The 27,909-nt window shown below is 42.3% G+C and overlaps 1 protein-coding gene across 2 annotated transcripts in view; it reads right to left on the bottom strand.

The window, feature by feature from the left end:
- The window catches only part of PAK5 (p21 (RAC1) activated kinase 5), a 141,109-nt gene that overhangs the window by 43,832 nt on the left and 69,368 nt on the right, over nucleotides 1-27,909 (bottom strand). For both annotated transcript variants that reach the window (XM_030196323.1, XM_030196322.1), the window contains exons 2-3: nucleotides 26,228-27,016; nucleotides 1,826-2,317 (exon numbers count right to left, since the gene is read on the bottom strand). In XM_030196323.1, the coding sequence (XP_030052183.1) occupies nucleotides 1,826-2,317; nucleotides 26,228-27,016 (1,281 nt within the window). The remainder of the gene's footprint in view (nucleotides 1-1,825; nucleotides 2,318-26,227; nucleotides 27,017-27,909) is intronic.

Consider the following 27,909-nt stretch of genomic DNA (forward strand, 5'->3'; position numbering starts at 1 on the left):
TCACACTACTCCTTTTGCTGCTATAAATATCCGCAATTTAATGTAGCAGCTACACGCATAATTGTTGGTATCCTATAACCTTAGTGTATAAGAGCCCTTCCCACATCCTAGCAGTTATGTGCTAATGGTTTTTTCCAGGGTAAGGTTACAGAATTACGACTAAAAGCGCAGTTACACATGTAACTGTAAATTAGTGTCACATAGCAATGATTAACTCCAATTATAGCCAATTAGTAGTTAGCGCTAATTAACACCTAATTTATCAATTAAGTTATGAATACAAGTTTGTGTGCTAAGTGCATAAAAGTGTGCGCAAGATTATAGAATGAGTGGGTAACTGCACAATACTTAGCTCTATCACCTGGCTGCCCACAGATGAATATATAAGGAACCTCGGCTCACCCAGATCAGCCCGGGGAACCTGAAACAAACCTGAGTCTCAAACCTAGTCTCCCTGTCTGACAGAACCTGAAGCTCACTGAGAAACCACTACCTCCCTCATTCTATAACAGGACACAAATTTATGCGCTGATTGTGCGTGCAAATTTATGGAATACTAACATATGGGTACACGCACAGTTATGCGTGCAAATTTCTAGCATCTAGCACATGGGTGAGCATAGTTACCCTTGCAAATTTACAGCATACTAGCACATGGGCAAGCGTACAGTTACCTGTGTAAATTTCTAGCATACTAGCACATGGGTAAGCACAGTTACACGTACAAATTTCTAGCATACTAGCACATGGGTAAGCACACAGTTACACGTACAAATTTCTACCATACTAGCACATGGGTAAGCACACAGTTACCCATGCAAAATTCTAGCATCTAGCACATGGGTAAGCGCACAGTTACGCATGCAAATTTCTAGCATACTAGCACATAGGTAAGTAGAGTTAAGCGTGCAAATTTACAGCACACTAGTACATGGATAAGCGCAGTTACCCATGCAAATTTCTAGCATACTAGCACATGGGTAAGCGCACAGTTACCCGTGCAAATTTCTAGCATACTAGCACATGGGTAAGCGCACAGTTACCCATACAAATTTCTAGCATACTAGCACATGGGTAAGCGCACAGTTACCCGTACCAATTTCTAGCATACTAGCACATGGGTAAGCGCATAGTTACCCGTACCAATTTCTAGCATACTAGCACATTAGTAAGCGCACAGTTACCCATACAAATTTCTAGCATACTAGCACATGGCTAAGTGCACAGTTATGCGTGCAAATTTACAGCATAATAGCACATGGGTAAGCACACAGTTATGTATGCAAATTTACAGTATACTAGCACATGGGTAAGCACACAGTTACCCGTGCAAATTTAAAGCATACTAGCACATGGGTAAGCACAGAGATACCCGTGCAAATTTACAGCACACAAGCACATGAGTAAGAACACAGTTAAGCGTGTAAGTGCCAGCAGAGCGCTCAACAGTATTCTATAAAATACGCACACAGCTGCCTTACACCTATCCACAAGGGGGCATACACACTGGCAGAGCATGGGCAGGTTCCCAGTTACATGTGTAACTGACAATGCTGTAAGTTACATGCTAAAGTACCACATTTAATTTACGCCTGCTATTGACATGGCATAAGTGGGCATGCCTAAATGTAGGTGAGTTGATGCTGACTTACATTAGTATTTTATAATGGTGTCTTGGCACACAGATGCTGTTTTAAAACCAATGCTCTGAGCTCAGCATCAACATTCCTAAATTGTGGCACCCAGTTATGGAACTGCTTCCTATGCCTTTTTCCAACCATTTTGCCTATAGACTGAAGAACAGAAAATCCAGAAATAAAATTACCTCATTAAAGAGAAGCTCTCTCCTCTGTTGTTTCCTGAGATCCATTTTCTTCACTGCAACTTGTTTTCCAGAGTGTTTCTCAGTGGCAATGCAAACTATTCCAGTTGAACCTTCTCCTATCTTAATGAAGTTGTCCAAGTACTCCCTAGGATCCCCAGGGCTGACTACCAGCTGCAAAGCAGCTCTAAACTGTTCATGTGATACTCTGGAGGGGTGCTGATCTGAGGCTGATCCCCAGCTGGGGGGTGAATAAGTGCTTGAAGTAATACTAGGAGAGCTTGGGTAAGATGCCGTGGACATGAAATGAGAACTTGCTGGGAGGGAAGACTGGTGATAAAGGGAGGTTTTATAATACACTGGAGGATACTGGTAGCAACCTGCTGAATAACTAGTCTTGTTCTGGCTTTGAGGTAGTTTTGTTGTGCCTCTGGGGTAGGTGTCAGATCCACTGAGTGGTGGGCTAATAGCCTTCTGTGCTCGATCATAATCCACCTACAACAGAAAAAAAAATACAATTTATAAATGAAAGAAATATTGTTCAATGTGTGCATTATTGAACTTGATATTAGGCAACAAAACAAGCTATTCAAAATGTAAACAGTAAAATAGTTTAGTTGATATACCAAGGATAAGGCAACCAGAACTATAAATGATCAGAAAAGGAGGAGGAAGGAGACAGGACAGAGGAACTACATTATATGACAGGAAAGAGGGGAAGAAATAGCGGAGGAGAGGTTGTGTCCCGCAGGCCCACCTAGCGAGAAGTTAACGCTAGTTCAGCTGAATGCCTGGGTAAAAAGGTGCGTTTTCAGCTGGGATTTAAGTCTGGAGGGAGTCAAGCTGTTGTAAGTTGGGAGGAAGTGGGATGTTATCAAGCTCTGATAATGCGTGATAACACCAAAATGCAATTGTTTAGTAATTCTATAAAAGCGCCACCTACTTTTAGGCAGTAAGAAGTTGCATAAATTGTCATTTACATATGTAAATGGCTACTTAAGCACATAAATGACCCCTTATAGAATATTATGGATACACACCATGATGCAGTCTGGGTGTAGTATACGTATACCTGAATTAATTATAGAATACTGCAATTTTGCCCTTATTAGAGTGGAGGCTGCTGGGGAGGGCAGGTTTATATTAGGCTGTTTTCCACACGTGGGAAGCCTTCATCACATGAGGGGCTGAAATGGGGAGAAGTGTGAGCCGTGATTGGAGTGAGGGTGCTGATGCTGAGATTAGAGCCTTTATCAGAGGGAGCAATGATTTTAGAAAGTTGATCTCACGTTTTATGTGTGAGGGGGGAGGTGAGAGGAGTTCTGTACTGGTCCCTTTATATGCAGTTTATGAATAAGTACATACTGGCCAGTATTGGCAACATTTGACACACTGCATGCCCTCTTAAGGTGTGACAGTTGCCCTGAGAGTTGATTGTGCCCCTGACAGGCATTCATTGCTGAAACATGCTGGACAATTATCTAAACAACTGAATGGTATGATGATATGGATACACTATTATCAAAGGTTGCTTTATTAATAAATTTTAATTTGATGGCTACTGGCTGTTTCTTGTTTGGACCTACAGTGGGGGAAATAAGTATTTGATCCCTTGCTGATTTTGTAAGTTTGCCCACTGACAAAGACATGAGCAGCCCATAATTGAAGGGTAGGTTATTGGTAACAGTGAGAGATAGCACATCACAAATTAAATCCGGAAAATCACATTGTGGAAAGTATATGAATTTATTTGCATTCTGCAGAGGGAAATAAGTATTTAATCCCTCTGGCAAACAAGACCTAATACTTGGTGGCAAAACCCTTGTTGGCAAGCACAGCGGTCAGACGTCTTCTGTAGTTGATGATGAGGTTTGCACACATGTCAGGAGGAATTTTGGTCCACTCCTCTTTGCAGATCATCTCTAAATCATTAAGAGTTCTGGGCTGTCGCTTGGCAACTCGCAGCTTCAGCTCCCTCCATAAGTTTTCAATGGGATTAAGGTCTGGTGACTGGCTAGGCCACTCCATGACCCTAATGTGCTTCTTCCTGAGCCACTCCTTTGTTGCCTTGGCTGTATGTTTTGGGTCATTGTCGTGCTGGAAGACCCAGCCACGACCCATTTTTAAGGCCCTGGCGGAGGGAAGGAGGTTGTCACTCAGAATTGTACGGTACATGGCCCCATCCATTCTCCCATTGATGCGGTGAAGTAGTCCTGTGCCCTTAGCAGAGAAACACCCCCAAAACATAACATTTCCACCTCCATGCTTGACAGTGGGGACGGTGTTCTTTGGGTCATAGGCAGCATTTCTCTTCCTCCAAACACGGCGAGTTGAGTTCATGCCAAAGAGCTCAATTTTTGTCTCATCTGACCACAGCACCTTCTCCCAATCACTCTCGGCATCATCCAGGTGTTCACTGGCAAACTTCAGACGGGCCGTCACATGTGCCTTCCGGAGCAGGGGGACCTTGCGGGCACTGCAGGATTGCAATCCGTTATGTCGTAATGTGTTACCAATGGTTTTCGTGGTGACAGTGGTCCCAGCTGCCTTGAGATCATTGACAAGTTCCCCCCTTGTAGTTGTAGGCTGATTTCTAACCTTCCTCATGATCAAGGATACCCCACGAGGTGAGATTTTGCGTGGAGCCCCAGATCTTTGTTGATTGACAGTCATTTTGTACTTCTTCCATTTTCTTACTATGGCACCAACAGTTATCTCCTTCTCGCCCAGCGTCTTACTGATGGTTTTGTAGCCCATTCCAGCCTTGTGCAGGTGTATGATCTTGCCCCTGACATCCTTAGACAGCTCCTTGCTCTTGGCCATTTTGTAGAGGTTAGAGTCTGACTGATTCACTGAGTCTGTGGACAGGTGTCTTTCATACAGGTGACCATTGCCGACAGCTGTCTGTCATGCAGGTAACGAGTTGATTTGGAGCATCTACCTGGTCTGTAGGGGCCAGATCTCTTACTGGTTGGTGGGGGATCAAATACTTATTTCCCTCTGCAGAATGCAAATAAATTCATATACTTTCCACAATGTGATTTTCCGGATTTAATTTGTGATGTGCTATCTTTCACTGTTACCAATAACCTACCCTTCAATTATGGGCTGCTCATGTCTTTGTCAGTGGGCAAACTTACAAAATCAGCAAGGGATCAAATACTTATTTCCCCCACTGTATATTCTGCTGTGGCTGTTTTGTGCCCCTTGTTTTTCTTCTGCAGAGGTATTTTGCCATTTTAGATATCTTTATTAAGAAACACTAGAAACAACATACAAAATACAAACAGCCAGTTAAGAAACAAACATTACACAACCAGTCATTAAACATTATACACTGTAATACAACCATAACTGCTTTTATCATTTTATTACCCCCTCCCCCTGTCACAAACCTCTAAAGCAATTTCTCAAATATTCCCCCAATAACTCCTCATCCCTAGAGAGGCCCAAACAGAGTGCTGATCCTTACACTCCATCCGATGCAAAGTAAATAATACATCCTCTTAGCATCCTCCCCCCCTCCAGACCCCTTCTACCCTATTGGTCACGGGCTGAACCCACCATATTACCATCACTCTTTTCCATAACCTAACCTTTCCTAGCTCTGGGGGGAGGGGCAATACGTGGATACAGCCAACCCATATGGACAAAAAAAGTTTTCTTCCTCTGTTCAATCATTTAAGTCTTAAGCATAAGTGAAGTCTGAGTAACGTATTTAAGAAAACAAGGGGCATGCAACCCTCTATATAGGGGCTCATTTGCAAACCCGTCATAAGATGGTAGAAGGATGTTTTTCTCTCAAAAATTTGATTTTCGACACCCTGATTTTAGGCGTTTTGCTTCAGACTTTTTGGCTACACCTGTTTCAATCATGACTAATTAGCCAAAATGTGCCCTAAATGTCCAAATGACCACTGGAGGGATTAAGGCATAACCCCCTTACTCCCCCAGTGGTCACTAACTCCTCCCAGCCCTCTAAGATGTGACTGTGACAGTACATAATAGGCTCTAAGACAGCTTCAGATATGATGGCCACTTCTATTAGGGCAGCAAGAAGGTCCCTGAAGTAGCCTAGTGGTCAGTGAAGTGGACTGTAGAGAAGGGGACCCAGGCCCCTATCCCACTACCTGGTTCACTTTTGGTGGAACGTGTGAGCCCTCCAAAAAACGCTGGCTGCAAAGAACAAATAATCAAGAAACTTCAGACAGCCCAGAACACTGCAGCTAAACTCATATTTGGTAAAACAAAATATGAAAGTGCTAAACCTCTACGGGAAAAGTTACACTGGCTCCCACTAAGAGAACATATCACTATCAAAATAGTACCCTAGTCCACAAAATCATTCACGGAGATGCCCCTGCCTACATGTCAGACCTAATAGACCTACCACCCAGAAACGCTAAAAGATCATCCCGCACATTCCTCAACCTTCACTTCCCTAACTGTAAAGGTCTAAAATACAAACTAATGTATGCGTCAGCCTTCTCCTACTTGAATACACAATTCTGGAACTCGCTACCCTGCAACTTAAAAACGATCTATGAACTAACCAACTTCCGCAAACTACTGAAGACCCATCTCTTTAATAAGGTACACAACAAAGATCAACAAATGTGAACTCCTCCACATGCATCCAGTATTGCCTTATAATATTTGCCTTTATATCATGCTTATTCATTATCATGTAACCCAAATCCTTTATATCATGCTCTTTTACTATCCTTTGCATCATCCTTTTACGATGCTTTATCACTATCATGTTACCCAAAATCCTTCCATAAAACTAAATGTATATTCTATTATATATTTCCAATATTCATGATGTATTGTAAGCCACATTGATCCTGCAAAGAGGTGGGAAAATGTGGGATACAAATGCAATAAATAAATAATAAATAAATAAATACCTACTGTACCTACATATAGGTAACACCTGCAGTCACAAGGGCTATTGTAATGGTGTACAGTTGGGTACAGTAGGTTTTTGGTGGGTTTTGGAGGACTCACTATACAATATAAGGGGGTAACAGTGATACGTGTACCTGAGACTTTTTATTTTCTAAGGGGCCCTTTTACAAAGGCGCGTACCTGCCTACGAGCGTCCAACGCACGTCAAATTGGAACTGTCGCCCAGCTACCGCATGCCCCAGGTGGTAATTCCATTTTTGACGTGCGCCCACAACACGCGGTAGAAAATATTTTCTACTGCGTGACGCTTACCCGGCGGTAATCGGCAGTTTACGCACGCTGGTTGCTTACCGCCTGGTTAGCACATGAGACCTTATCACTAAGTCAATGGGTGGTGGTAAGGTCTGAAGCCGAAAATGGATGTGCGCTGCTTTTAATTTTGCCGCACGTCCGTTTTCGGCCACCAAAAAAATGGCTTTTTTTCCAGGTGCGCTGAAAAATGGACCTGCGAGCATCCAAAACCTACACCAGAACAGGCCACTTTTAGGGCCGCTTTAGTAAGTGGGCCCCTAAGTAATTTCATAGGCTGACCAATTGCTTGACATACCACAAAACATCAATAGTCAATACTGGAAAGCTCTTATAAATTGTTCTACGTTATCCACATAGTGGACTGGATATTGCTGTTATCCGGATAAGTTCCGGTGCTGACTGCATTATCCAAATATTCAGCACTAGCCACTATTTGGATAGTAGTGCTGAATATCTAGATATCTTTTTGACTGCAGCAGCCAGTGTTAAAAAAAAAAGCCGACTACAGCATTGATCTGACCATTTTCGTTTGTCACTAGAAATGATCTGACAGAAAATGGTCTCAATGGAAGGCTCAGAAGACAGAATGAAATCTGAGTTAATTAGCATTTGGTTTTTTCCTGCAGAGGTTACCTAGTAAGTCTTTTTTAGCTACAGCCTCAACCTTTTTTTCCCCTTTGTACTAAGTATATAAACAAATTGTTCATTATTTTCAGCACATTTGCATGTGCATGCTATAATACATGCCAAAATATTATTCAGAAATGTACAGAAAGGGTTGGAAAAATGACCCACTAAACTGGAAATGAGTAATTCCCAATTCCACCTTGAAACAGAAATAGCTCTTGACAATTGTGTATAACACTTACACAGAGAGAGTTAAACACAGCCTCCTGATGTATTGTAATTACAATTAATTATAGCAATGAATTCACTTAATCAATTTCGCTAGTGGTGCACAGAGATGGACAGGGCATAAGACTTGACACTGCTACGAATTGGTTGTATTACTGCTGGCTGTCAGCCAGGAAGCCCCTGATCCATGTTAGGTAAGTGCACATTAATCTGAATTTGGCAGTGTAATCAAGGACCCAACTGAACTGTGAAATTGAATTCTGCAGTGGAACATCATTTCACCGTTTTATGTTAAGACTGCAAAAGAAGAAAAAACATTCTGCCGCAGCATCAATTTGTCACTGTAGCCTGCTGCACAGTACAAAGGACTGTGCCGGAGCACCACTCAGGGAGGAGGGGAAGGAGGAGGAGGAGGCGGACCAAGATCATAATGCTGCACTGATCTTCTGCAAAACTCTTTCCATGTGAGAAGGATTGTATATTGAGCCACTGAAAGCACTTCAAAGGCTTCTAAAGTCTGCAAGATGTAAACCGTGCAAACATTTTCATGCATTTCGAAAACCGCATCCGAAATGGAACCTGTTTTTCCTATCCATACATGTGAGCAATAAGGATATTTGATTTATATTGTGAAAAACTGCAGAATAGACAAATATTTGGAGACACTTCTCATGCTGCGAAAAAAAACTCAAATGTATTTGGGATAACTTGACAGAATAGGTTGCTGTGTCCTGCAGACATTTACTGTATACTAGGGCTACATTTCGATTAAAATTTTTAATTGTGATTAACTGTACAATTAAAGGTATTTTATTTATTTCCCCACTGCAGCTATTTGTGATTCTGGACAAGCCACTTTACCCTCCATTGCCCCAGGTACAAAATAAGTACTTGTATGTCATACATAAACCGCTTTAACTGTAACCACAGAAAGGCGGCATATCAAATCCCATACCCTTTTCCCTTTCCCTAAAGGACTGATAATCTCCCTCACTCCCATCCCCAGATCTAACATCTCTCCCTTTCTCAACCTTCCCTCCCTCTCCTCTTCCCCAAGGTCCCTTCTTAATCTCTCTCTCCTTCCTCCTTCCCACTGTCCAGCACCTCCCCCTACCTTCCCTACACCTCCATGAGCAGTGACATAAACTTGGTGGTGAGCAGCACCTAGTTCTTCTCGTGGCTTCTGGCGCTCCCTGCCTCAGTCATAGCTTCCATGGGTGCAGTTCACACTTCTCCCCCACCCAGAAATCAGCATCTTTCAATAGCCTCACTGTTCTACCTTAAAGGTGGTTTTCTGCTGGTCCCGGGAGTGTTGCATATATGCTGCCTGCTCTGAAACTTTCCCTCTGACCCATCCCGCCTCCTTTCTGACATTACTTTCTGTTTCTGCCTTGGCAGGACAGGTCAGAATGTCAGAGGAGGCAGAAGGGGTCAGAGAGAAAGCTTTGGACCAGACTGCAGGCAGAATATACACAATGCTGCTGCTGGCGAGGATCAACAGACGACCACCTTTAAGGTAAACTGGGGCGTGTGGGGGATGCTGAATCACAGATGGGGGGGGGGGGAGATGTCAGACTGTAGCAAGGACAGGGGTTGGGAATGGAAGAGAGAAGAGATGCTTGCAGATGACAGGAGACACTGCAACGTAATTAGTTTTTTAAAATTGCGATTAATTTTTTAAAATCATGATTAATGATTTAATGCATTGATCCCAGAGTTAACTGCGATTAAAGTGCAGCCCTACTTTATACATAGTTTCAGCATCTCTCAGAATTTTCCTGAGCGGACGTCACTAACACTTACAACCGTTTCATCATGTAGAAAAATGATGAATGAGTGCCACACTGTAAAAGATCAAGCTCACATTAAACCAAAGATATTTTTTGGCAATAAAATATAAAAAATTAATAAACCATTCCCAAAACATTCAGAAATTCAGGTAAAAATGAACAAAACATTATTTTTATAGTATCAGTCAAATGCTGCTACACAAACTATCATTATACAATTCATACATTTTGTTTTCATGTTACTGTCCTTTGAGCTATTCAATTACAGTACCAGACAAGCACACACCCTGAGGACTAGAGATCGTAGGCTCCATTCAGAAACAGGTCAGATGAGAAGATTAAGCTCTGACATGAAATCCATCAAAGAGAGCTGCAACTGCTGCTACCAAGTGGGCTCACTGACCCATAAAATACCAAAATAATGCAAGCTTTTGAGTATTATGGCTTACATTAAAAAAACACACAGAGGCCAATGCTATAAAAATTAATATGTACATCAGTGCTGCTTTGCACACATGCTATACAGTAAGGCTTTAACACTCCCTTCACAAGGGAGCATTACATGCAAATACGTTTTTAGCAGGCCCACTGGCATGTTGAGCTGCCCTCCACTTGCTATTTACAATGGACATGGTAAAGGTAAAAATTTAACATCAGATTTTGACTAGATGTTATATTTTAACTGTGCAGCCTAAAATCCTCCATGCTAACCTGTTTTTTTCACTGTGGGCTTGTAAACATAGGGGATTTCTCTCACACTTAAAACTGGTGAAGAGAAAACGCACTCCCCCTCCCATGCCCCTCCACCAATGCCCTCCAAACACCTTCAACACTCCAGTCAGTAACCCTCCTCTCCTTCCAATACACACACATAGACAGGAACCCCTGATAAGTAAGAAACCAAACAGGCATGCCACATGATCCATTTTCACCTCTCAGCAACGCCCCTTTGCATTGTTTGACTGGATATCCACCGTACTACAGAACTTAGACACGTCAAACATCAAAGCTATGGAATGGCCTGAAGCACAAGAAAAAAGGTGGAAACAGGATAAAATGAGCCCTAACTGGAAGAGTCATGGCCCAGATGCAGTGACCAACTTTTGACTCAAACAGTTAACACCTCTCTACCAAGATCTGTACAAATGTATTGGATCAGAAACACTATAAGAGTTAATAACTGGAAGAACATTCCTTCAAAAGGGAGTCCCAGGTAATGTCACACAAAACAAAAAATCATTGTCATCTATCTACAAGCAGTTTACTTTAACAGACGTGGACAGAATATATTATCATATTCATTCCAACAACATAATGATGATAATACAAAAGGGAAACAAGAGGTGAGTATTTGAAAACAAAGGCCAAGTAAAGGGCAATTCTATAACCCAAGTGCTTACATTTATGTGCACATTATGGGGAAAATTCAAGAATATGCAACAAAAATTAGGCATCAAAAATATGGGCGCTTAGCACCAATTCTATAGTGGCAATTGTGCGTGAAATTGCTGTTATGAACAGAGTGTATGTCGGCACACATGCACACGCATGACAGTATTCTGTAACTTATGCATGCAACTGCAAGTCACGCTCCCTGATCCACCCACGTGCATGCCCCTTTGTAGTTGCGCATTACAGCATTTAGGTGCAGGGTTTATAGAATAGCACCTAAGTGCATTAACTATAAATTAGAGTCACTTAAGAGTTATTATTGGTACTTAAGGCCAATCGGTGCCTAATGATTAAGTTAGGTATGCAACTGGCATTATTCTTTAACTTGTCTACCCAAATTTGCACACTAGCTGGAAATTTACACCATACATGATAGTATTGTGTAACTTATGCATGCAACTGCGAGACACGCCCCTGATCTACCCACATGCACACCCCTTTGTAGTTGGAGAGGGTGGTGGATGCCTGGAATAACCTCCTGACGGAGGCGGTAGAAAAAATACTGTGGCGGAATTCAAAAAGGAGTGGAATGATCTCTAATTAGGAAATGAATGATATAAAAAAACAACACTTAAAGAGTTGCATATGTGGTACTTAGATGGCGACTCTGGCTGCATCAACTAAGGCCAGTGCTGGGCTGGTTTGTATGTTCTGAGTCCAGAATATGGCGATCTGGTTTAGGATGGGCTAGAGAGCGCTTCGATGGAAATTCCAGTGGTTTGGAATGTGAGGACAGTGCCGGGTAGATTTTTACGGTGTTTGTCCTGCAGATGACAAGTTGAATTTGGATAGGCTGGAGTGGCCTTTGACGGCAACTCCAGTAGTTGGAACGTAAGGACAGAGCCGGACGGACTTCTATGGTCTATGTCCCAGAAACACCAAAGAAAGAATTTGATCAGTATATAATATCATGTTCATTGTTGATATAAATGTTGAACTAATAATGAATGTGACTGTTGGGCAGACTGGATGGACCATTCAGGTCTTCATGTGCCGTCACTTACTATGTTACTATGCAAAATTTGGCATGCAACTTTACAGAATCCAGCCCTAGATGTGTAAACACTTAGAATACTAGCATCTATATGTGTATGTACACGCTTATGTGTGTAAATGTTAATATGGTGCATAAGCGCTATTCTGCAAATACTTGCTTAACCTATATAGGATGTATTGGCAAATGGTGTGCACACAGGGGCGGAGCATGGATGGGACATATGTGGGGCTCCCTCGACTTACAGAATACTGAAAGTTACACGTGTCCCCGCCACACTTAAGCATGCGCACTTACACCAGCTCTCTGGCTGGAATGAGTTTGAATACCTAAATTTTAGATGTGTTGATCGCCAGTTATGCTAATATTCTACTTGGGTGCCTAGGTTCCTTTACAGAACATGATCCTAACTAGAGGCATCCTGTTATAAAATGTATCCTTAATGGTAAAGAAACCATCATAGCCAGCTTTAGAAGAAATCTCAATATAGCACAGATTGACCACAAGAAAGATTTTGATAGCATCCCACACTCTTGTGTAATAAACTTGAAACATATAAAATAAACCCTAGATTGATCAAGTTTATTACATCCATCATGAAAATGTGGCAAACTGTACCCTACTTTCATTATGAAGATGAGCTAATTTGTCATCCCCAACAGAAAGATCCAGTGAGGAATATAATAGGAAGAATCCCCATCGCCACTCTTGTTTTGTAAGGCCAAAGTTCCTTGAGCCATGGATTTATTTACTTACTTGCTTGCTTGCAGATATTTGATATAATCACTATTAAGACTCATGCATAGCAGAACAGTTTACAATCAATAAAGAAAAGAAAAAGTAGAGAAGAAAGAAGAAAGCAGGAAAGTTTCAAAATGGAGCAGGAAGAGAGGTTGAGAAATAAGGGAACAGAAGGGATTCATTAATGCAGGATCACTATAACAAACTGCTCAGATTGTGCCAAAGACCTGTTGGAACAGCCAGGTTTTGATGGCTCTTTTGTATTTAGGAAATGATGATTTGAAACAGATGGGGGACTAAATAAGAAGCGAGTTCCTAGAGATATCCAATTGCAATTGTGCTGGGGAGGGGAGAGCAAGAAGACCTGTCTGCAAAGAACAAGGAATGGCTGAGCAGACATGAAGATAAGAGAGTGGTCAAATTTGGAGGTGCTTGGGAACAAAGAGCGCAGTTTACTAAAACCAAGATTTTGTATTTCAGGCAAGCAGTAATAGGCATCCAATGTTCTTCCTTGAAAAAGGACTTTACATGATCATTACAGCTGGTCTTATGTTTAAGTTTCACTATAGAAGACTGGACTAACTGAAGATAGTTGATAAATTTAAGGGGCAGATCATTATAAAATGCATTGCAATAGTCTAAGGAAATAATTAATGTGAAAGAGTACAGAGCTAGGCAAAATGAAAGAGATCAGACCGCATATGGTGTAGTACGAAAAAGGAGGTGTGCACCACCAAACCAATTTGTGATTTGACAGAAAGAGCTGAATCAGAGAGCACCCTAATGTTTTAATCATGTCATGAAATTAAAGGACAGCATTCTTCACTATTGGAAATGGAGAAAAGATATGGATGCCTGCCAAAGGGCTCTGCTCAGACAAATTGTGATGGAATCCATGAGGGAACAGGTAATGCTGGACCTTGTGCTCACAAATGGGAAAAGTCTCTCTTGGTGCCCATTTGAGCAGTATTGATAATCACACAGTATGGTTTACTTTTGTAATCCACCCTCTCTTTGAGTCCTATTCAGTCCTACCAAATACCCCAAAATTATAGTCATGACTTTACCTCAGACTGAGCACAGTTCTCAAATGGGAAAAGAACAAAATAAACTAACCTCACCTGAAATACCCTAAGCAATCCAGGGGAAATGTTAACTAGTGTAGGATAAACTGTTTCAGAGTCAGTGAATGTTACAAAACAATTCATGATTTATTTTAAGCCAGAATGTTATGTGTTACATTTATTTGGAATGTGAACAAACAACTTGAACTGTAAAAGGTTTAAAACTGCACTGGGTCTTAGCTAAAATAATAATGTGTACTATTAAAACATTAGAATTTCTCTGAATGTATTATGCAATTTGCTATTTTTACTGTAGAAAAAACTTTTAAGCAGCAAGTAGGAAACACTATCTTCAGATAAGTAACTTTATTCTTTATTTTTCTCTCTCTTGTAACAATTTATAAACTTTGTATACAGTTTCCATTTAACCCTAAAGAACTGATTTTTAAACTTTGTCTATGGTTTCCAATTAATCCTAAAGAACTGATTCTTTCTGCAATTTGATTTCTCTACAGAATGTAGAAGAAAGCTACTTTCCAGAAAGCCCAGGTAAGTATTGATGTTTCTCCTATCTCAGTCCTTTCCTACTTGGATTTCCCATGATATCTCTCCGATGTCGTCTTCTTTTGTGACTTAAGATGTTTTCTTCAGGATCTTGGTCTTTGCTTTTAATAATTATTCCTACTCAGCTATCTTAAAGATCTCAAAAACAGAGTCTGACTCCTTAACACGTGGATCAGCGTTTTTCAACTGGTGTGCCACAGCTGTTTCCCAGATCACCAGCGTTGCACAATTTGCCTCATCTTCCTCCTCCCACCCCTTGGGTCTCTCTTCTCTCTGTCGCAATTCTTTAAACTTTGTGATTGCCAGCAGGTATTAGAACAGGCCTTCCTCTGGCCAGACCAGGGGTTTGGTCCTTCTGATGCAACTTCCTTTTGCTGCGCAGGAGGGATGTGTCAGAGGGAAAGCCTCGGGAAGGGCAGAGAAAGGCCTGTTCTAATAGCTGCCGGTAACTGCAAAGTTTGTGGAATTGGAGCAGAAAGGAAAGAGGCCCAAGAGGTGGGAGGAGGAAGGTAGGGAAAAAAGATTAGAGAGGGGAGACAGGCTGCACATATAGGGAAGCAAAAAGGGGAGACAGGCTGCACATAAGGGGAAGCGAAGAGAAAGTGAAAACAAGATAGATTGGAGAAGGAGGCAGAGAAATCAAAGAAAGCTGAATGTGAAAGATCAGTACCAAACAGACAAAGGGCAGGAGGTGAGAAAATTGCAAATGGAAAGGAGGCCCTGGAAACAGAGTTAAGAGCACAGACAGAGGAAAGCGGAACCAAAGATGATTGCAATAATAAAATCACTCAGAGCCACACAGGGAGCAAGATTCCCCCGGGCCCGGCCTCCAAGGGGGGCCCAGCGCCAGGGTCTCTCTCTCTCTCCTCTGCTCCTGACGGGACCTGGGTGATCACATCTCGATATGAGTAGGAGAGAGAAAACTCCCTTGGCTCCCCTTAGAGGCTGGGGAGGAGCACACACAGGGCTTTGGGGCCTCTTTTTTGTCTGGCGGGGGTCCCCAGGCCCCATCAGCAGAAACAGCCTTCCTCCAGCACAGTTCTTCACTCTGCTGCATTTCCTGCCCTGCTTTTCCTCTCACATTGCGCATACTTGGTTTTGATGAAATTGAGCATGCACGATGCAAGGGTGAAAGCAGACAGGGGCAGGCAATGTGGCGGAGTGAAGAACAGCGCTGGAGGAAGGCTTCTTCTGCTAGCAGGGCCTGAGGACCCCCAACAGCCAAGGTAAATGGAATTGCGGCAGGGAGGTGGCAGCGGTTGTGATCCTGGGGGGGGGGGGGGGGGGCGCGGTGGCGCCCTGGGCCCGGCTCAGTCTCTCAGTGGCCCTGAAATCACTAGACTACAAAGGTAGGAAAAATGATTTCATTTTTAGTTTCGTGATTGAATTATGTTGTTGTTCAGAATTTATATCTGTCAGCTTTATTTTGCACTGTACAGGTGGATATGCGTTTCTTTCTGTTTCTCTTGTGTTGCATGACATGCAGAGTCGTGTATCTCTGCATCTGTTTTGTGGTTCCCTATTTTGTACCAGGTGAGAGTCATGCTCTACATCTGCAACTGAGGTGTCTGTGTAGGAATCTGTAACAGTTCATCTTGTCAGTTTCCCAGTAGCAAGTATAATTAGTGCTCTAATGTATTTCAGTAGCATAATTAAATTAAATAACTACTTCTGAAGCTTACAGGTACAGGTGGGGATGGAAGAGATTACTTGCAGGGATGGTTTAGATTTCAGCGGTGTGCCTTGACAATTTCTGCTCCTTGTAAGTGTGCTGTGAGATGAAAAAGGCTGAAAATCACTGATGTAAATAATTTCTCTTTTCTTAGGGGTCCTTTTACAAAGGTGCACTAGCGTTTTTTAGCACGTGCTAAACGTTAGCGACACCCATAGGAACATATGGGTGTCTCTAGCTTTTAGCGCATGTTAAAACTTAGTGTGCGCTATAAACACTAGTGTGCCTTTGTAAAAGTCCCCCGCCCCCCCCCCCCCCCCAATTGACTTACGAAGAAATAAAACTGCTGGATCTCTAAAGGAAAATAAGCTAAATAGAATTCCCTAACTAGGAAATCCTATCCCGATATTTATAACCCCATGCTAAAAAAGGGGCACTCTTCGGGCTGCTTCACACAGACTGACTCAAACAGCCTCTTCTCAGTCAGGCACTCCCTCTCACGGCAGAAAATGCAGAGCCACTTCCCAATAACATGGTCACAATTTTCCTTAATCATAGGAGCCGGCTCTGTGGGTGTTTGAGCACCCCCAATATTGACAGAATTCCTTGTATGTGTCCAGGGAGGGGTTATTTCCATTGGGCTTAGCACGTCCAATAATTCTGAAAAGTTGCTTCCAATGTCCTTAATAAACTTTTTTTTTTAACTATTCATAAAATCAAACCACTTTAATAGCCAACTTTAAAAATTCCTCAAAGTCCACTAATATCTGCTCACTCACACTACGGACACTCATATTTTCTTACTTATATAGCTTCTTCACTCACTTGTATCTCCCAAACACACTCAAAGGAGACACACAGCAGCACCTCTGAATAATAGAAACAGACAGTTAGCATCACCTATGTAACAGACTCCATTACAAGGGTAAGTGACTCTTCTGACATCACTGCTGATGTCACTGTTCCAGACACTTGATTCGCTAGCCAATCAGCTACATGCACTTGGAACACACTGAATTATATTTGCATGCATGCTAACTGATTTTGCAAACCACAATCTCCACTTTGAATTTACCTTTCTCCATAAACTTGTACAAGGGAAATTAACTTTTTTCCAATTTACCACAAATATTTCTGTGAAACATCAAAAGAAATCATACCACAGCCCATACCCTGACTTAGGAGTGAGGCTCATTCCTGTCGTGGTATATGCAGTGAGACGCAGCTTATGCTTCTAGGTATTTACCACATTGTTTCAAAAACACCACCACAGATTTTATATTTTTCACACAAAAATTCCCAAATTTTACTTAAGTCCCTGACCGACAGGTCCCCTCAACAGGGATTTTAAAACACATTTTACAGTCACAGCTGAACTTACAATTTTTACTTAAAAAAAACAAAACAAAACAGAACTAGCCTGACCAAAAACCTCCTCAGCTCACCTCTGTAAGACCCCCTAAGCCCTCGACCACCAAATAAACAATGATTGTAAAATAACTTTTGGAACACCAGCATTTCAACACCTAATACAGCTCATAAAAAAATAAAATAAAACAAAAAGCAGCCCAGGATGCACCTCAGTCTGGCCCCACCTCCAGATTCTTTTCAGGTTGACCTCCTGCAGTCTGGTGGCTGCCTAAGACCTCTCATGATAGCCCCACCAAATACAAAAGAAATTGAGGCCCCAGTTTCACTTTGGGTCTACTGGAGCTCCGGAAATGACACTGCACACGTGTGAACAACCACACATGCAACTCAGCTCTGGCAGCTAGGCCGCGAACCAGCCATGTTCCCAGCAGTCTCACCATGACCTTTATCCGTCTCCCTCCTGCTGCTACTTCTCCAGACCAACAGACCTATGTCTATAAAACCACTTCAGAATATAGATTTTATGTGAACTCAATGCACTGTATTCTTTTTGTCACACATGATGGCCTTCAAATGACCCTGTTCACAGGGTCCTTGTATTAGACTTCAAATCACAGCATTCATTGTGTGATGATAGTGGGATCATTTGGCACCACAGTATAATACTTCACCCAGCATGGAAGCACTTCTGTGGAAAACAGTATAATTTACCATGCTTTTCATCCCATTATCTGGACTGCATGCACCATTTCACCTAGCCAGTCATAGCGACCTTCATTTAGTTTTACTAATTTCCTTTATCCTTGTTTTTCCATGTCAATTATTTTATGGAACAACATGATGTTGTGTGATCCAGCAGTCAAATGAGATGGTGAGCCCTTTAGGGACAGAAAAATACCTACTGTACCTTAATGTACACCACTTCGCTGGCTTTTAGGTTGGCAGGTTATATAAGAAATAAAATAAAATTATTCTCAGACGTGTGATTACTGGCAATCTTTAATAAGGTAGAAAGGCAGTATTTTGTAAGCATGACAGAAATAAAATTATATAAAAGAAAACCCACATAGTACATATGGGCAAATGAAACCTTTAAGGGAATAATAATTTCACAAGTAGGAGTAAGAAGGAATATAAATGGTGGCATTCTAGTTGTTTAAGTGTAAGTGGGTACTCAATGCACATAAATGACCTCTCACAGAATATTGACTAGCGAAAAAGTATGGTGAATATGCATATAGGTACAGTTTGGCCATAGTGTACATTTACACACACTAATTACAGAATACTATAATTTATATGTATCCCTGCATACATCTGGGAGCAACAGAAAAAAGAGCAGACTACATAAAAAGTAAAACAATATTTATTTCCATGTCATCAAAACAGCAAACAATTTCCTTGAAGCCATGCTTCGCCCTACAAGGGCTAAATCAGGGGCTAAACAAATAACCAGAAGGAGCAGCCCAATGTTTTCCCTGTCTGCTTACTGCAAAACAGCACTAGAAACTAGAAAGAAATTTGCTTTTATAAGCAGCAGTTACAGCAGGCACCGTAACCTGGCATACAGGCTGCCATCAAATCGGGAGCGGCTCAGCAGGGGAGAATAGGCGGTGTCTGATCAGGGGGTTGGGATCGGAAGTGTCTTTGATCTAGGGTTGGAAGATTGGATGGGGGGCATAGAAGCATGTAATCAGTGGATTAGGGGGTGGGAATGAGTGGCAATACCCCAGATAGACGTAATTTTGGGGCTCTTTTACAAAGCTGCAGTGTGTTTTTGCTGTGCTCAGAGGCCCCCTTTTACCACAGAGGGTAAAAAGGCTGAAAAAAAAAAAATGAATGTGCGGCCATTTCACGAGGCGGACTTACCGCTGGGCTGCTGCGGTAGTTCTGGATTGGCGCGCGGCAAGCCTATTGCCATGTGACAACCCTTAACTAAAGGGGCCCCTTTGACAGTGCTTGGCTCATGTTACGTGCATGGACCAATAATGCAGAGGGCCACGTCATTGACCCAGGCGTGTAGTGACAGCACTTGGCTCATGTTACATGCACGGGCCAATAGTGCAGAGGGCCCCGTCATCAACCCAGGCATGTAGTGACAGCGCTTGGCTCATGTTACATACATGGGCCAATAGTGCAGAGGGCCACGTCATCGACCCAGGCGTGTAGTGACAGCACTTGGCTCATGTTACATGCATGGGCCAATAGTGCAGAGGGCCCCGTCATCGACCCAGGCGTGTAGTGACAGCACTTGGCTCATGTTACATGCATGGGCCAATAGTGCAGAGGGCCCCGTCATCGACCCAGGCGTGTAGTGACAGCACTTGGCTCATGTTACATGCATGGGCCAATAGTGCAGAGGGCCCCGTCATCGACCCAGGCATGTAGTGACAGCACTTGGCTCATGTTATATGCATGGGCCAGTAGTGCAGAGGGCCCCGTCATCAACCCAGGCATGTAGTGACAGCACTTGGCTCATGTTACATGCATGGGCCAATAGTGCAGAGGGCCCCGTCATCGACCCAGGCGTGTAGTGACAGCACTTGGCTCATGTTACATGCATGGGCCAATAGTGCAGAGGGCCCCGTCATCGACCCAGGCATGTAGTGACAGCGCTTGGCTCATGTTACATGCATGGGCCAATAGTGCAGAGGGCCCCGTCATCGACCCAGGCATGTAGTGACAGCGCTTGGCTCATGTTATATGCATGGGCCAGTAGTGCAGAGGGCCCCGTCATCAACCCAGGAATGTAGTGACAGCACTTGGCTCATGTTACATGCATGGGCCAATAGTGCAGAGGGCCCCGTCATCGACCCAGGCATGTAACGCGTTGCTCGTGTATGCTAATCATGGGGCTCTCTTACTAAGCTGTGGTAAAAGGGGTCCTGTGCTAGCGGCGGCAGCTGTTTTTGCTGAGCACCAGAGCCCCCCTTTTACTGCAGAAGGTGAAAACAGCCAAAAATGAAATGGCCGTGTGGTAACTTGAATGGGTGGTGGTGGTAAAGGCTCCCGCACTAACCCCCCTGCGGAAATATTTTTTTTCAATATTTCCACTAGCACCGGAAATGGCGTGCGCTGTGGGCAGAACTATTGCCAGCACCTGTGTTGCGCCGGCAGTGGTTCGAGTTGCCGTGCAGCAAACCTTTAGTAAAAGGGCCCCTATGTGAAGTAAATGCAGAATAGATGCAAGGCATGCCGAGGAGTAGCCTAGTGGTTAGTGCAGCAGACTCTGATCCTGGGGAACTGGGCTCGATTCCCACTGCAGCTCTTTGTGACTCTGGGCAAGTCACTTAATCCTCCATTGCCCCTGGTACAAAATAAGTACCTGAATATATGTAAACCCAGTGGCGTAGCAAGAGGGGCGGGGGGGGGGGGGGGGGGGCGGTCCGCCCCGGGTGTCAGCTCAAGGGGGTGCTCCCTGCCAGCTCCCCCCCCCCAGGTGCAGCACGATGACACCCCCCCTCGGCGCATCAACACCCCCAGACCCAGTGCCTACCCTCAGCTCCGTCCAACCAGCTCCCGCACCCTACCTTAAAGAAATCTAGGAAACCATGGCGAGGCGAGGCGTAGCGCCTCGCGCCTGCATGTGAAAGAAGTGTGGATCGTCTCATCGGGCCTTCCCTCACTCTGTCTGTCCCGCCCTCCGCTGACGCAACTTCCTATTTCCGCAAGGGCGGGACAGACAAAGTGAGGGAAGGCCCGATGAGATGATACACACTTCTTTTATATGCAGGCGCTGTGCCTCGCCACGGCTTCTGAGATTTCTTTAAAGGTAGTGTGCCGGAGCTGGTTGGATGGAGTTGAGGAGGGTAGGCACTGGGTCGGGGGGGGGGGGGGGGTGTTGATGTGCCGAGGGGGGGGGGGGTTGTCATCATGCTGCACCCGGGGGGGGGGGGGGTGCAACAGCGAACTGTCCCGGGTGGCAGCCCCCCTTGGTGCGCCACTGTGTAAACCGCTTTGAATGTAGTTGCAAAAACCTCAGAAAGGTGGTATATCAAGTCCCATTTCCCTATTTGAGATTCAACATGAAATGTTGCTGTTCCTACTATTTGAGATTCTGGAATGTTGCTACTATTTGAGATTCGACATGGAATGTTGAGATTCTGTTGCCACTATTTGAGTTTCTACATGGAATGTTGCTATTCCACTAGTAACATTCCATGTAGAAGCCTGCCCTTGCAGATCAGCAACGCGGCCGCGCAGGCTTCTGTTTCTGTGAGTCTGACGTCCGTACGTACATGCAGGACGTCAGACTCACAAAAACAGAAGCCTGCGCGGCTGCATTGCTGATCTGCAAGGGCAGGCTTCTACATGGAATGTTGCTAGTGGAGGAGTAGCCTAGTGGTTAGTGCAGCAGACTCTGATCCTGGGGAACTGGGTTCGATTTCCACTGCAGCTCCTTGTGACTCTGGGCAAGTCACTTAACCCTCCGTTGTCCCAGGTACAAATCAGTACCTGTATATAATATGTAAACCGCTTTGAATGTAGTTGGAAAAACCACAGAAAGGCGGTATACAAGTCCCATTCCCTTTCCCACACAGGTTTTGCACTTACTGCACATTAAATTTCGCTGTTAACCTATAGTTAAGTGCAAAACCCTACCACACTTTAGTAAGAGAGCCCCTGAAAGTAAATACAGAGAATCCCAGCTTCTTTCAGTGATTTATAAACAACAACAAAAAAAAGTATGATCAGGTTATCCACTTGCTTCCAAGTCCAAGCACGTGCTACTTTTAAGTTGTCTTATTTTATCTTAAAAGATTCTTCAAGGATTAGTTCCAGTCTACTTAACTGGTACAGTATCTATCCCATCTAGCAAATGAACCTTTCAAACAAAAGATGTTGCTTATTGCATTTTCCCTCTTTTAAAGGTGTGTGTTCTAAGAAAGTGTTAGAGAGTTCTCAAGCTTGTAATAATTTACCTTATTTGTAAAACAGCGACCCTTTTCACTATTCGTTTTGTAAATATTTTTAAAACCTATCTAGTCATTTCAATTATAGTTGGCTAGAATTTTATTATGTAATCAGTATATTTTGATTGAATAATTCTAGTACATCTTATTGTACTCAGTGTAAGTCACTTCAGTCCAATTTAGGGATTAAGTGGGTTATACATGCTTGAGATTGGACTGGATTATATTAGAAGTGTCCTCCTTTAAATATTGCTTCTCTTAAACTAATTCTGGAGGACACATGTTTAACGATTCATTCTAAAGCTAGGGTTTTGGGAGATATTTTCAACAGTTATCAACATGTACTCATATATCCTTGGTGATTCAGTCCTTATTTGCCAACCTTTCCACTATCCATCATCTACATCAGTATTTTATTTATTTGTTTATTGCATTTGTATCCCACATTTTCCCACCTCTTTGCAGGCTCAATGTGGCTTACAATGTGTCATTATTGGTAGATAGTAGATTAGGAGATAACAGTGTTACATAAAGAATAGCATAATCGAAATTTAAACAAGTAGAAAACAGTACTGATAATAGGTAAGGTGAGGGTGCTATAGAAGATAACATAATCGAAATTCAAACAAGCAGATATAAGCAAAAGCATTGTTGATAGTAGGTAAGATAGTAGGTAAGGTTGTGATGTATTACATTTATACTGTGTTTCCCCGAATATAAGACACTGTCTTATATTAATTTTTGCGCCCAAAAAGGCGCTAGGTCTTATTTTCAGGGGAGGTCTTAGTATTTCGGGGAAACACGGTTGGCCCGCCCACCTTCCCTCCGTCGCTCCTGCAACTACCGGTAACCCCCCCCCACCCGAGGTCGCCCCCCCCCACCCGAGATGGCGCTCCCACCCAAAGTCGCTGGACCCCACCCCCCTCCGTCGCTCCGAAACTAACCTGAACTTAAGCCTCCTTTCACTTTCCTTCCAGTTCGCAGGAGCAGCAGGGCAGGCGAGGGCGGGACATGGAAGGAAGGAGTGGCCTGCCCTCCTGCTGCTTGCTGTGAACTGGAAGGAAAGTGAAAGGAGGCTTAAGTTCAGGTTAGTTTCGGAGCGACAGAGGGGGGTGGGGTCCGGCGACTTCGGGTGGGGGCGCGACCTCAGGTGGGGGGTTAGTTTCGGAGCGACGGAGGTGGGGCCCGGCGATCTCGGGTGGGGGGGGGGGGCGACCCTACTTACCGGTAAAAGAAAAACTTTGCTAGGCCTTACTTTCGGGGGCGGCCTTATATTTTCCAAGGGCACCAAAAACCTCGGTAGGTCTTATTTTATGGGGATGCCCTATTTTCGGGGAAACACGGTAGTTGCTGCTCTTATTGGTATGCCCTGTTGAATAGGTGGGTCTTCAGGGATTTGCAAAAGTTAGTTAGTTCATAAGTAGTTTTTAAGCTGCGCGGCAATGCGTTCCATAACTGTGTGCTCAGGTAACAGAAGTTTGACGCATGCGTTAGTTTGTATTTTAGGCCTGTAATTCTCTTTTACACAGTTTGAGTGAGTGCAATTAGTTCAGAATACTGCAATTTATATCTGGCTAAGACCTACATCTGTCCAATCACATTTCGCCTATTTTAGACCAACTTCATTGGCTTCCAGTACAATAAATTCTCCTGCCAAACTAAAATGAAGTCTTATCTTGGAGAATGCCTTCATCCTTATGTACTGGGTAAAGCTCTTTTCTGTTTCAAGGATCAACTACCATCTCTATCCTCTCTTCATCTGATGTTAAGTTAGTTTATACTCACAAGGCTGCAATTTCCTGAGCAGCCATAAACTTTGAAATTTGATTCCTAAAGGATTACATCAGCAACAATTGTCTTATATTTAGGATAACCAATGATAGCCCAATTATTATGAAATCACACTTAATTAAGAAACTTTCAGAGCCCTATACAGCCCTGAAAGGCTCCGCTTAACACAAGACTATCTCATCTCTACTTCAGGAAGCAGGTGAAAGATTGGCTGTTCAACCAGACCTTTAATGGAAGTAACTAACTTGTTAGTCTCATTTGCACACACAAGGAGTAACACGGGCTGCACATACTGCAGCAGGACATGTTTATCCACTCCTTCTCTAGCTAAGATAATATTTAACCATCTCTCTGACCTCATGTGCACCTCTCTTTAAATTAGTCACTTTACTTTCTAACTCTTCTTACTCCCTTACCTATCTATATGTTCCATCTTTTGCTTATACCCTACACTGTCAATTAAAATGTTCTATCATGTATTGTGTTGACATTGTAAGTAGTATATACTATGCCATACTTTGTATTGTTATTTGAATATTTTTACTGCTGTAATTGTCCATTGCTTCCTTCAAAAAGGTGGTAAATAAATCCTAATGCATAAATAAATAAATGTTACTGGCCCACTTTGGGCATTTTTGAAATAACAATCTATTGTAATTTTGGACTGTTTTCTGTTCTATTGTGTTACTAAAATAAGTTACAAACACATGGAAAATTCTCTTTCGGTTTTCTTTTTATTGTTAAATCTGATTTTCTTTTTTTGTTTGTTTGTTTGTTAATATGGGGTAATTTCATAAAGCTTTTCCCCATATGCAAATAATTCTTTACATATGGAAAAGGGCTCTTTAAAAAACGTATGTCAGAATCTGTGTGTTCACTTGCATAGATGTACTTCCACCAAAATGGCAACTACATATTCACTGGTGCGCACAGCAGGTGGAGTTGTATAATTTATAAAGCATATATATCACAAGTATACTCAGAGTACATGCATATATTTTATACCTTTTTCAAAGGTGGTGTAAACTTGTGCATGAGAATGTGTGTGCTAGTAGAGACAGTTTTGAGTTCCGATTTTATAATGGTACCACACTTCTGAGAAGCTTGACGTGGGCACAATTTACAGAAATTAGAATTTGCTATTTGCATTTCCAATTACAATTTGTAATTTCTGTAAATTGTGCCCACGTCAAGCTTCTCAGAAGTGTGGTCAAAACAAAAAAAATGATATTTTCCTTTTGGAAATATATAAAAAGTATGTAAGATAAAAGTACTTGTGAACTTTCCAACTACTGAAAATTGCTCCCAAAAGTGACAGATGTTTGAATGACAACTAAATCCGCCAGAGTGCATCTGAGATTACCACATAACAGAAATTTTTGTTAGGCCCAGGTTAACTATGAAGAAAATCTAGCAAACGTTTTGCTCCATGTACAAACTATTCCATTTGTACAGAGGCCTTTGTGCCTCACTGAAAACACTGAGCTATTTTTACTCAAAGATTAACGCTGGGGTTTACTAGTGCCAACACAGCCCATTCAGTTTGAATGGGCTGTGTTGGCAATGCCGTGAAGCCACTAGCATGGCTTAGTAAACAGACCCCTAAGCTTGCCTCTTTTTAAAATTGGCTTGAAAATAAATGTTTTGATAAATTCACATCTACAAATCTGGTTTCTAAATGCCACAGTAACATGAAATGCAAGAACATGGGGAATCCAGTTGAGAATGCTCACAGATTTTTCCACTGCTGCTGAATTGTTATAATTTATTTCACTGACTTTTTTTTTTACCAAATCTCCACTGCATTTAATGAAGTGCAGTGGAGATATGGTTTTAATAAAAAAGCAAAACTATAAGAATGTATGTCAAAATGCATAGTTCTCATAAAACTTTCCCTTATGATTTGCAAGAATTCTGAATTTTTTTGGTTAAAAAAAAAAAAAAGCAGATTTACCAGTGCCAGGATTGACTTTACCTTTGGAATGCATGCTGCAGTTTCTGAAAGACGAGGGTAGGTATATGAACTGTACGAATATCCCTGCATGTTCATTTTAAAAGCACCTGCTCCATAGGGAATGACTGGCTCCTGCAAGCCAGACCCTGATTGTGACCGTTGTCTGATGGTTGGCTGGGGGCTTGTCTGCATTATATAAGATGACATTGGTCGCTTATCATAATCATCTTTCGGTGGTCCATTTTCCCATTCATATTCCAGTCTTTCTTTTGAGCTCTCACTGAGTATTACATTTCTAGAAGGAATACACTGAAAGGGCTCTCTGTATTCTAGAGAGGATCCCAAAGGAACCCTTTGGTACTCCCATTTGAGTCCACTGTGCTCAGCTGGTTTACTCTTTGTTTCAAAAAGTGAAGGGTAATCAGGAAGATAGCTTGAAATATCAGTTTTTAGGTGAACAGCTTCTGGATAACAGGCATCAAATGATTTTGCTTTCGTTGCATGTCCATTTTGCTTGATAACCTTGCTGCTTTTAGAATACCTGTCCACTTCCGATCCGTGCAGGCTTTTTTCCGTGTATTTCTCAAAAACAGAATCTCTAGCAATGTCTGCCTCGTAACAATATTGGGAATGGGTTGAAAATCCATTTTCCTCGATATGGCCTTGAACATGGTTGGGATTTCTCTGGTGTGGAGTGGGAGGACTTTCCTTCCGTAGGGAATTGGAACGTGTAACCGAAATACTGTCAAACTCTTCTAGTAAGCCATTGATAGAAGTATCCTTTTGAGGCTTATTTCCTCTAACAATAGTCTGAAGAAAAAAAAAAGAAAATGCTTATGAAAAATAAAATATTATATGGAAAAATAATACATAGGCATAAATTATCTACACCTCAGTGGGAAACTTACTACTTGAATTCACCCCATTATTCATGCTGCCCGGTAAAAGACTCCATAAATTGTCAGATGAATAGGACTCTTATTGCTGTACATACAATCTGACTTGGCCTAGTGGACACTATTATTTATTAATACTAAGTACTCACAGTATTGGGGGGGGGGGGGGGTACCACATCTTAGTTTACCATAGAACTCACTAACCTATGGTATCTCAGTACTGTGGGGCTCTCTTAGGATTTTCAAGGACAAAGAATCATCTATTGAGAAGTGCATGCATAAGCTGTTGAGGTGATACACTATATATATATAGTGTATCACCTCAACATTTATATATATATATATATATATATATATATATATATATATATATATACACACATACATACATACATACATACACACACATATACAGAGAGAAAGAGAGAGATGTATCAATTGAGATTATGTGGTGATGGTACTGGTAGAGACTTTTACTCACAAATACCTACCTTCTGAAGGTCCAATTATAATTTCATTTTAATTTAATTGTACATTTCTACTCCACTCAGACCAAAAGCAATGGCTCAAAGCAGATTACAGCCAAAATTACAAATCAAAAAGGTAACATATTCAAAATCATATGTATTACACCTTGGGCAGAGTGGATTACTGTGCAGGTCTACCTGCCATCATCTACTACGTTACTATGTAAAATATCAGCCATAAAAACCTTCCTAACAAATCATGCAATATTGAAGTATTCCTTAAACAACCACATTTTCAACATTCAGCAATGTCATCCATAATTAAATTCACATCACTAAC

Source organism: Microcaecilia unicolor, chromosome 3, assembly GCF_901765095.1.
Source record: "Microcaecilia unicolor chromosome 3, aMicUni1.1, whole genome shotgun sequence".
NCBI lineage: Eukaryota > Metazoa > Chordata > Amphibia > Gymnophiona > Siphonopidae > Microcaecilia > Microcaecilia unicolor.